At 40.4% G+C, this 11,622-nt stretch overlaps 1 protein-coding gene across 3 annotated transcripts; it reads left to right on the plus strand.

Annotated features, from left to right (window-relative positions):
• The first annotated feature begins 731 nt into the window (after positions 1–731).
• Positions 732–7,040, plus strand: RARRES2 (retinoic acid receptor responder 2). 3 transcript variants are annotated; one of them, XM_074193414.1, is made up of 7 exons: positions 784–817; positions 1,890–1,945; positions 2,664–2,868; positions 4,337–4,441; positions 6,165–6,263; positions 6,545–6,672; positions 6,866–7,040. In XM_074193414.1, the coding sequence occupies exons 3-6, from the start codon at positions 2,671–2,673 to the stop codon at positions 6,659–6,661; spliced, it is 519 nt and encodes a 172-aa protein (XP_074049515.1). In that variant the 5' UTR covers positions 784–817; positions 1,890–1,945; positions 2,664–2,670; the 3' UTR covers positions 6,662–6,672; positions 6,866–7,040. The 3 variants fall into 3 exon arrangements, with proteins under 3 accessions (XP_074049513.1, XP_074049515.1, XP_074049516.1); XM_074193412.1 differs by lacking the exon at positions 1,890–1,945 and having other exon boundaries at positions 732–817; XM_074193415.1 differs by lacking the exons at positions 784–817; positions 1,890–1,945 and adding an exon at positions 958–1,044.
• The last annotated feature ends 4,582 nt before the right edge of the window (positions 7,041–11,622 follow it).

The raw sequence follows: 11,622 nt of genomic DNA on the forward strand, positions 1-11,622 counted from the left end.
CTAGCTGCCCCCTAATGATACTATTTTAGTAAGGGGGCTAATACTAATATGCTTCTTCTATATTATTTATTTGTGTAAATGTGTCCCTATCGATTACTAGAATATAAGCTCTGTGCTAGAACAGAGCACTTAGTAAAGGTTCAATAAAAGTTTATTGTCAAAATGAGGGATCTATGGTTCTAGAAGGAATTGTCTGGTTGGATATGTGTAAAGCCCTGGCACTGGCAATTGAGAGAGGTAAAATATATGAATAAAGACAAAGCCTAGAAATAAGGTGAGAGAACAGAGATCAGCCAATAGTCTTTGGAAGGTCAAGGTCTGGACTAGGCAACACTGAGGGGTGGCAGGATTTACTTCAAAGCTAAGTCCGTTAGCTTATTGAGGATAGGATTCCCTACTTTGATGGCTCAGCCTGGTGGAGGAGCTCAGTTAGCTGCCTTGACAGAGGTCTGGCCAGCTGGCCAGCTTCCTTGGACTTGGATGGGGGTGGGGTCAGGGAGAATAAAAGAAGAAAGGGGAGGTTTTGGGGGTACATTAGAGGTCTGGCTGGGACTGCTGCTTGGTATACTATTTTGGATGTCTCGGCTAGGGCAGATGGACACCCCAGGAGTTGTGGGAGTAGGGACTGAGAAGGATTGGGTGGTGGTAATAGGAGGGGGGGGGGGTGTTTATGGAGCCAGAGGTGGGAGGAGATGGGGGCAGAGACCAGATGCAGGGGAGGAGCTGGGGAGGTGGAGATTGGAGGGTGAGGGGAGGAGAGGCAGTCAGCTACCGGGAGCTTAAGAGGAGAGGTCCAGCAACCCCTGCTAAGACGGAGGTGAAGTGGAAGAGGGGTGGAAGGGAGGGAAATGAGGGATGGACAAGAGGATGAAGAGATAGAAGGGTAGGTCAGAGGTGAAGGGAAAAGCAGAGTCCACAATCCAAGTTAATATTCCCCTTATCCCGGAGGTTATACCAAACTTTGGAACTTTTCTCAGAGCTGAAGGATCTGTCATAATGGAGCTAGAGGGGGACTAGAGGGCAGGGGAATTCTGATACCCAAAGGTAAGAAAATGAGAGTAACTGGGAGGAGGAAGAAGGAAGCAGAAGTGATTTGGTCCTGGAAAAGAGAGGAAAAAGGAGAGGCCTTTTAGGGGAAGTGCAATGGCAAAGCCATTCTGAGAAGGAACTAAACTAGAAAAGAATCTATGTTTGGTTAGGAACCAGGAGGCTCTGCAAGGGGAAGGGGAGCTGGAATCTTGTTGAGATCAAGATTTCTTGGGTTGGAGAGCCCAGCAACAGGTCCCAGCATGCTGAGGGTTAAATACCAGTTCAGTCTCTCTTTTGGATGTTTACGTCCTTCCCAAAATATTCATCTTCCATGTGTGTCTCTCTCCTCTTTTCCCTCTATTCCCCTCCCTCCCCCACAGGCCTTCTCTGTGCCAGGGTCTGTGGGTGGAGCTAGGACCTTGGGGGAGCTGGGAAACTCCAGGCCACTGACCTGACCCCAGAGAAGGGAGGGAGAGAAGGGTCAGAGAAGGGGAATGGTGAGGATACTGGGTGGAAGGGGTTGAAGAGAGAGGCAGAATTGAGAAAAGGAGTGGCATAGTAGGGGAAAAATGGACAGAATGGGAGAAGGGGTAGGAGGGAAGTTGGAATCTGTTTCCAGGGCCTCAGGAACCTGGCCCTGGCTATGATGTCATTTCTAATTTCTGGGAAACTTCAGAAAGCAGCTCTTCCAAATTCATCCTGCTGGGGAAGGGAGCTACAAAAAGAGAAAGCTAGGAAGGGAAGAGAAAAGGGAGTAATTAGACAGAATCCAGGGACCCAAAATGTCACTTTTCACAAAGGACTGATAGGAGCTAGCTCTCCCTTCATAGCCCCTTACCCTCACCATACTTACCTACCAGGTTGTGATGGACCCAGACCTGGGAGAGATCTGCAGCTAACCTCAGGAAGCAAGTTGGTGAGGAGGGCACCCCAGGTTGGGGCTAAAAAGACCAATCTATCGGGCAGCCCTGCCACTCTCTGCTTCCACACAAATTCTCTTCCATTCCTGTGCTGGGGCTCAGATGGTCCTAGGAAATGAGCTACAAAGAACCCTGGAGATCAATTACTCCTCATTTTTAAAATTTAGAACTTAATTTTATTCATTCAAATCTAATTTTATTAATTTATTAATAAATTAGGAATTGTATTAATTTATTAATAAATTAGGAATTGTACTAATTTATTAATAAATTAGGAATTTTATTAATTAGAAATCTAAAATAAAGTGAAATGACTTGTCAAATTCACTCAATGAACTAAGTTGCAAACTAAAGTCCTCTTGAGTACAAATTCAGGATACTTCCCACTGGACCACTTCTCTTTGTCCCATAAAAGGTGTCCTGGTTGTTCATTTTATTCGGATTTCACTTTCCTTTTTAATACGCTAAAGTGAATTTGTCCCTTACCCCCTTCTTCCCTAACAGGATGCCCCTATCCCAATCAGTCCCTCTCCTCCAATCCATTACTCCTTTCCCATTTGAGACCTACACCTTCCCATACAACTAAAGGATAAATGCAAGGTAGATCAGGACCATCAGACATTGCGTATGGGTGATAGAGAAGAAGATGGAGCAGAATGGAGGGAGAGTAGAGAAAGGGTTTCTTGCTCTTATGGACAGTTTCATCCCTTACAGGACTGTGATGTACAGAAAAGAAATGAAACAATTGCTGTTCCCCCTGGCCCTGTGGCTCAGCACCCTGGGCCCCATAGGAACCAGGGGAGATGAACTATCAGTGCCACAACAACGGGGCTTGCAGGTGGCTTTGGAGAAGTTTCATGATCACCCACCTGTACTGTGGGCATTCAAGGAGATTGGTGTGGATAGTGCCAATGACACGGTGGGTGGAAGGGATCCCTTTGACTGGAAAGAGGGTTGGGGAGGGGCATTTTTTTTCTTTTTGCTTACTTAGTTCTACCCATCTGTGATGTAGCTTTTTTTTTTAAATTGTGTATTTTTAAAAATCTATTTATTATTTTTGAATTTAAAATTTTTTTCCCCTAATCCTGCTTCCCTCCCCTCATCCCCCCACAGAAGGAAGTCTGTTAGTCTTTACATTGTTTCTAAGCTATACATTGATCTAAATTGAATAGGTTGAGAGAGAAATCATATCCTTAAGGAAAAAAAATAAAAGATAAAAGATAAAAAAATTACATAATAAGATAACGATTTTTTAAAAAATTAAAACTATAGTCTTTGGTCTTTGTTCCACAATTCTTTCTCTGGATACAGATGGTATTCTCTATCGCAGATATGGGGAGAGGTATATTGAGAGAAGAATTTTTCATTTTGCTCTGGGATGGGGTATAGTCTGGGGGGTTACATCCTGGATATGCCAGTATTTCTTCAGCAGGCAATTTTTTTTTTTGTATTTTGTTTTTATAGAAAGACATTTAATGAAAAAAATAGTAAAAAAGTCACATTGCTCCATTCAAACTTAAGGCACACTTTCTCCCAGTTATACAAACTATTCATGGAAATAGTGAATACACATGTAAAGGACACATGTCCAGAGTACATGTGTGGAGGAACAACTCAGACACCTGCTATCATTCCATGGGGGACCATAGATCCCTTCTAGTGATAGTATCTGATGTCTAGCAGGCAAGTCTGAAGTGATTTGGAATTGATAAACCTCCAGATGCCAAGGAAAGATTATAGTAGAAGGGACATTAGGTAATTTTGTCCAATTGTTTCTTTTTACAGATGGGAATATTGTGGCCTACAGAGAAAGAATCTCTTGCCCAAGATCACAGATAGTGGAGCGGCAGAGATAGGATTTGATTTCAGATTCTCTGGTTATAAATCTAGTACTCTTTCCATTGTACCATACTTGGATGGTATCTTTTCACAGTTAGCTCACTTGAGGAGCAATACAATATAGTTGGGCAGGTAGGGTGATATAGTGAATAGAGTGCTGAGCTAGAGTCAGGAAGAGTTTAAATCCAATCTAGACACTTCCTAGCTCTGTGATCTTGGGCAAGTTTAACCCTGTTTGCCTCAGTTTCCTTATCTATAAAATGAACAGGAGAAGGAATGACCAACCACTCCAGTATCTTTGCCAAGAAAACCAAAGAGGTCATGAAGAGTCAGACCTGATTGAAAAACAACTAAACACCATAAGCAGTACAATGCAACCAACATTTTTTAAACACCTACTGTTTATGGAACACCATGCTAGGCCCAGGGGTGGGAGGTAGAAGATAATGCCTTTAACCCCAATGAAGCCTACAGGTCACAAGATAAAGGAGGGGAGCAGGTCACAGGCATGGGAGGAGCTATTGGTTCACCTTTGTGTCTCTCCTTAGTCATTCCCTGGCGGGACATTTGTTCGATTGGAGTTTAGGCTCCAGCAGACTAGCTGCCGAAAGAAGGACTGGAAGAATGCTGAGTGCAAGGTTAAGCCCAATGGGGTGAGTACAGGTCAAATGATCTCTCTACTATGTGTGAGTGTGTTTGTTTCACATAGATATCTGAGTCTTTATGTGCATATGTGTGTATAATGAAATATATCTGCCAGTATAGAAATGACACATAAATATACCAACGTACATAATGTCAAAATGTGTGCATGTATATATATATATGATATGTATCAGTGTCTTTATATAGGCCTGTGCCTTTGAGTGTATGGTGTATACACAATAGGACATATATCTGTTTTGTGACCTAGAAGTTTAATAGGACAAGCATTGTATGTATATGTAATAGAGAAACAGGGAGTGGGGGGGTCTGTATAATAGAATATGTGACGGTTGTGTGTATGTCAGAGAGACAGAGAGGTGGAAAGCTATGGGAACATAGATAGAGAGGAAGAATAATGAGAAGCCTTGAGAAGAGAAACCTCTTCTTGGAAGGTAGCAGCAACAGCAGGGTATTGGCGGAGGGGTGGACAAATGGCTTTCTGGAGGTTGATTCAATTTCAATTTAATCTCTTGGATGGCTGGCAGTAGGAATAAACCTAATTTTTAAGAGTAAAGATAAGGAAATAGGACTGCTTATCTGGAGAGCAAATCTGAGTTAGTATCAGACAGGTCTCCAAAGAGAGGTTGTCTAGGTTTCAAGACAATGGAACTGTTCAAGGGATGGGATTTGGTTTGGACCGCTCAATTCCCTAGGCTTCCCTAATCCATAAAAATAAAGGTCCCTCAGATCTAGCCTATTGGGTGAACCCAAGGCTGAACTAATTAGATCTAAATACCAGAGCTTAACCAATCAATACAATTTAGGGAAAGCTATGTGATGGGACTTAATGGAAGGAACTTTTTTTTAAAGTTGGTTGATATCTTTATTTTTTTCTACTTTTTAAATTTATTTACACATTCCCCAAATAATCTTGTTATAAGAGTAAACATAATCCCCTCCCCCCACAAAAATAAAAAGCCTCATGCGAAATAAAGTGAAAGAAAGAGAAAAAAATGTGCTGCAGTCTGCGTTCTGATACCATCAGCTCTGATTCTGGGGTGGCTCATGTTCTTTATCATAAGTCCATCAGAGAAGTTATAATGGAAGGAACTTTTGACCAGATTTGTATAGACTTCAATTCTGTTCTAGCTCTGCTGTTGACTCAGTTAGTAACCACAGGCAGGACACTTAACCTCTCTAGATCTCAATTTCCTCTGAACCTATAAAATGAAGGGGTTGGATTAAATCATTTCTAAGATTCCCAAAGCTCTAGGATAGAGGAAGTTCTGGGTACCAGCTTCTGTTTTCCATTTATGTTTGACCAACTCATCATAGATAACTCCACTCTCCCCTCCATCTTTGGTACCCATTAGATAATAAAAAAGCTCGTTCTCCATCTCAGCCTAGCTGACCTCATGTATACCACACCAACACCTCATAGACAAGTATGCCTTACCATAATAACTCTGACCTGCCATGTCCTTAGAATATTACATTCTCTGGTTCTAACTATTCTATGACTAATATAGCATAGGAGATAGAGTGCTGGATTGGAAGTCAGACCTGAGTTTGACTCCTCCCCTTGCCACTTTGAGTGACCTTGAGCAAGTCACTTCTCCTTTGAGCCTCAGTTTTCTCATTTTTAAAATTAAATGATAAGATTAGATGACCTCTAAGATCCCTTCTAACTCTAGATCTATAATCCTTTGATCTCTGCTCCTGTGGTCCCAGCGGAAAAGGAACTGTTTGGCTTGCATCAAGTTTGATTCCAAGGATCGGATCCTGAGACAGATGATTCACTGCCCCATTGGGCCCCCATGGAGTCAGAGGGTAAGTTAACCTGATAATTTTGTTTCTAAGGCAAAGGGAAGGGGTAGAAAGGAAGGAGAAAGAGAATGGAACCATGAAGCATGACTAATGCAGAAGAAGATAATTGGGTGAAGAGGGTTCTTGGACAGGATCCTGCTATTCTCTGAAAGGAAATGGTTCAGGTATGCGGAGTGGGAGGAATGAGGAACAGGAGACAAGATCAAATTAAAACTTGGCAGAATAGGAGGAAGTGATTTCCTTTTGGACCTTGTGGCAGAGACCAAATCTAAATGTACCTCTAGGAGCCTGAGGGGCAGCAGGAAAACCAATGCAGGCAAGTGGAAAAAGCTGGTGAGGAAGTCAACAGCTATTACTTCCCTGGCACATATGCCTTTTCTAGGAGTCACAACTCTGGCTGAATCCTGAGCAGGTAAGAATTTCGGGTGGGGCTGCATGCTGGGCAGGAATAGCTTGTGGAGATTGATTTAAGAACTGAGAATAAGATTAGGATTTGAATCCAGGACTGACAATATGATCAAAATAGAGAATAAAATTAGGCATTGGGAAGGTGGGTACTAGGGAAGGGAATGGAATTAATGAAAAATTTCTCTTTTCTCTCCTAGGTGCTACCTTGCTTTCAATCCCTTTGAAAACCAATGAATAGTGCAAAGGCTCTCAATACCCCTCCCTCCCCAGCAGGGCAAGCATCCCCTTACCTGGGAGAAGAGGACAGACCCTAATAACCCTTTACACAATACCCTTGCTCCTTCCTGTCTCAAATAAAACTTCCAGAAACTTTGTGCTCCCTACTTTATGTGTTTATTTCTCCTCAGTGCCTTAGAAGTAAATGAGTATCTTGCAAAAGGGGTCAGGATTGAGGTGAATAGCAATGACCAATCTCCATTTCTTGGGACAGATGATGAAATGTGCCTTCCTTTTCTCAGAAGCAGTGGGATGGGGAAGGAAGGAATGTTTTATATTCTATCAGATGGCTAGTTTGTCAGTTGGTTCTGATGAATTGTCTTTCTTTTTACAAGGAAAGATTCTCAAGGAGCTAAGTATAATATAACGTGAAATAATTGCATTTAAAGGCATTAACTAACTTTTAAAAGGGGGTTAAATCTATTTATACTGCTATGGTTATTTCATTGATTTGCTCCTTTCTCTACTCCAATCTTACCCACAAAAATGGTAAATACCAGACCAGAGCTCAAAGAAGGAGAAATGGAATTTTCAGAACAAGGGAGGTAATAATGTTCTGGTCCACACCACACCACATCTGGAGTTCTGTCTTCAGATTTGATTGATTTATCTTAAAAGGACCACTCACAATATGGAGTGTGTTCTAAGGAGGACCACTAGGATGGTGAAGAGGCATAATAGGAGGCAGCATAGGAGAATGTTAACCTGCAAAAGAGAAGACCTGAGGGGGCTGGGGTAGAGAGAACATAATAACTGTCTTCAATTATTTCAAAGGTTGCCATGTGGAATGAATGTTAGGTTCTACTCTCACATAGATGACAGAATTAGAAGCAAAGTGGAAAAGTGGCACTGAATTCGATGTGAGGAAGTTGTTTGACTTTCAGCCAAGATGGTCACCTGAAGAGAGTCAAACACTACCACTTTACCATACTTAATCCCCCCAAAAAATCCTGAAATTCACATCAGATTGAATGATAATGAAATTCAACAATTAAGTAAGGAACTACAGTAAGTAAATTCTTCTTGCCTCTGTGGGTGGGTGGGGGGATCAGACACTTGAGGTCAATAGAAAAGAAGTCAGCCAGGAAAGTGAGTAAAGAGCTACTCCTGGAAAGCCCCAAGGTGATCAGAAAGCCCCAGAGTAGGGACCTTGGAAGTCCTGGGAGCAGTATAAAGCAGGTGCATTAATATCTAAATCTAGGCTCAGGGTGTCTGTGATACCCTGTCCTGAGATGTCTGAGAAGTCTGGGTCTCAAAGATATAGTGAGGGGGAGAGAAGCTAATTATAGAATGTAGAGATCAGCACAGGAACTCAGGATCTGGGGCAGAGATTAAAGTCCCAATTTGGAAACTAAAGTTGGAGATGAGTAAATCTAAGAAAGCATAGACCTGGATCAAAAATTATTGCAGATATAATCTCCAAAAAGAAGGAGTAAAAACATACATAAAAATAAAGAGTGACTCAAAGGAAAAAATAGATTTCTTCAAAGATTATACAAATATGTACAAGAAATGAAATACGAGATAACAAATAAAATAAAAACTCTGGAAGAAAGACTTGAAAGAATAAAAATTCTAGAAAACCAAAGGGATTCCCTAAAAATCATCACAGATATAGACAGAAATAAGTTACTTCAGGAGACAATAAGAAATATTAGAACACAATCAAAAATTGAAAAAAAAAGATGTAAGATATCAGGGTTTGGGGGCATCAAGGTGGCACAGTGGATTGAGCACTAGTCGTGGAGTCAGGGGACCTAAGTTTAAATCTTGTCTCAGACATTTAATGATTGCCCAGCTATATGACCTTGGGCAAGTCACTTAGCCCCATCACATTAAATAAAGAAAAAATTTTAAAAAAGATATCAGGGGTTTTTTTTAAAGTGCCTTGGAAACAGAAAGAACAATGAGAAATAATTTAAGAATCATTAGATTTATAATGAGGGAAGAAAGAATCTGGACACTGTATTTCAAGTAATCATAAATGAAAATTGCCCAAATCTGTTAGAATTAGAAGACAAAGAAAAGATAGAAAGAATCCATCAATCTCCTCCTGGGAAAAAAAGGAAAAGAAAGTCTCAGAAACATCATAACCAATATCCAGAGTACCCCAATCAAAGGGAAAAAAATACTGCAAGAAAGTACTTCAAGTACCAAGAATACAGTCTTCCAAATGGGAAAAGATTAAGGCTTATAATCATCAACAGCCTATACTCAAAGCTGAATATAATCCTATAGAGAAAAAAAATGTATCCTTAGGGATCATCTCATTCTTTAGATTTGAAAATTTAGCTCCTAGCATCTAGTAAACATTTGTTGATTAACTGAAAAAAGGACATTCAAGTGTTTCTGCTTCCAGACCAGCCCTCACAGTTATCATCCAGGGAAGCAACTCCACTAACAATGCAGGCAAACCAGTCTCACTGAAGGTTTGATTCCCCTTGGGGAAGATAGTATATGCTAGGCAAGTCAAACCACCACCATCACCTTGACTACTGTCTGTCTTGATGGAGATAACCCAGAATCCTGAGTACGTGAACCATGGGAATAGCAGTATCTTCCAGGACACCAGTTCTGCTTTCAGTCCAGAATACAGTCATCATTGAGGGGAGAGATCTTTGTAGAGAAGACCCACCTACCTCAACACTATTAGCAATAACTGCTAACCAACTGCCATCTATAGGCAGAAGGCATAGTAGTCCTAGGAGGGGCATACCCTCCAGATCACTATGGGTGTTTCTTCTCACCCCTAACAAGTTATTGTCCAGGGAGGCAGTACCTGTGGATAAGGGGTCAACTATTATTAACAGTCAATCAACTACCACTCATAGAGTCGGCTGATGCCTATATTCTGTAGGAGGCAGAATATGTCAGGCAAATCAAATCACCAACCACCATTTGGCCATCATGTCCCCTCAAACCTGATGGAGAAAATAAGGACCCTGAACTCAAGTCTTGGGAATAACCAAGTTTCCCGTCCAGTGCCCTCTGCCATTATCCTAACAATTGTAGAGATGAAGTCTGGAGACTGCTCCTAAAGGTGATATAACCACAGCTGCTGTAGAAAAAAAAACATTCTTTCCACCAAGGTCCTTAGCACTGTCAAATAATTAATCATAAGAAAGAGATAAGATTTTTTTCAGTGAAAATGACACAAAGAAAAGGTATAGCTAAATTCTTTGCAGTTCTTTGGGACTATGTGACCTTTCCATATAAGCTCTCTCCACATTAGAATGTAAACTCCTTGAAAACAGGATCGCTCTCCCTTTCCATTTATATCCTCAACACTTAGCATAATGTTTTGCATAGAGAGTGAGTACTTAATAGATGCTTTATTCAATTTTTTATAAAAATGCCAGAGCTTAGAAATATAAAAACAATAGTTCAGAGAAACATGGAAAACTAAATTGATTTGAACAATTGGCTATATAATGATGTGGACAGCTAAGGTGGTATAGTGGATAGAGTACCAGGTCTGTTGTTAGGAAGATCTGAATTCAAATTCAGCCTCAAACATTTACTAGCTGTATGACTCTGGACAGATCACTTTATCCCTATTTGCCTCAGTTCTTTGTAAAATGAGGAAACACTTGAAAAAGAAAAGGCAAACTACTTCAGCATTTTGCCAAGAAAACTCCATGGACTTATGTCCTTGGGGTCACAAAAAGTTAGACAAAACTGAAAAACTAATCAACAACAAATAGATGTAGTACTAACATTCCAATAAGGGGAGAAGAAATCAGTGTTCTTTCTGAACCTTAATGTCTTCAAAGGATGTTGAGGGAGTTAAATAAGAAATCCAAAGTCCTGGGAGAGGAGCTGGTTATACTTTGAAGGTTTGAAGAGGGAAAAGATGGGGTTAAAAGGAATACATCAGGGAATGGTAAGGGAATGAGCATTTAATAATTGTCCACCACTATGGGCCACACACACAGTGTTAAGTGCTTTACAAATATTTAGAAAGAAAGAGAGCAAGTTGGAATTTGGTCTTTTTCATAACTGGATGTATGAGAAGATAATTGGGGTATATGAGGAAGGGGTGAGGGAAGCAAGCATTCAAGATGAACCTCATTCTTAATTGGAAATGGACAAAAGGGAGATGAATACACACAGAGTTTGTTGTAGAAATACATCAAATTCAACAGCAAAATAATTAGGGATTGTCAAGAAGGATAATACAGATGGGGAAATAGCTGCAGGCAAAACAAATTTCCTGATTTTGAAGGACAGATTAATGAAATGGTATACTACTAAATGTTATGGGGAAAAACATACACATAACACACTATCAAGTTTAATTTTCTTCATTAAAACATTTTCTCCATCACTTTATAAAGTCCAGACAATCAGCAAAAATCAAATCCTGATTTATAGTGAGGTTTAAATGCTTATACTGAAATTTAACAACCATCTGATACTGGTCAACTTTAATCTACATCATTAAAACATATTTTCCATCATTTTGTTAAGACTAGAGAATCAAAAAAATGATAAATCATTTATAGTGAGCTGTATATGCTCATACTGAAATTTAACAATCAGAGTCTGAGCTTGGGCAGCTGACTCCAGCACATTCATGAAATGGGGGGAAAAGAAATGAACTAGAATCTAAAGGGGAGGGAGTATCCATTAATTGGGGAATGACAGAACAAAGTATGGCATGTAGACAAAATGTAAT

This window comes from Macrotis lagotis, chromosome 7 (genome assembly GCF_037893015.1).
Source record: "Macrotis lagotis isolate mMagLag1 chromosome 7, bilby.v1.9.chrom.fasta, whole genome shotgun sequence".
Taxonomy (NCBI): domain Eukaryota; kingdom Metazoa; phylum Chordata; class Mammalia; order Peramelemorphia; family Peramelidae; genus Macrotis; species Macrotis lagotis.

Coding starts and splice junctions, on each gene's coding strand:
- RARRES2 (XM_074193412.1), top strand. CDS start 2,671: ATGTACAGAAAAGAAATGAAACAATTGCTGTTCCCCCTGGCCCTGTGG. Junction 2,869..4,336: donor TGGATAGTGCCAATGACACG/GTGGGTGGAAGG, acceptor GTCTCTCCTTAG/TCATTCCCTGGCGGGACATT. Junction 4,442..6,164: donor GCAAGGTTAAGCCCAATGGG/GTGAGTACAGGT, acceptor CTGTGGTCCCAG/CGGAAAAGGAACTGTTTGGC.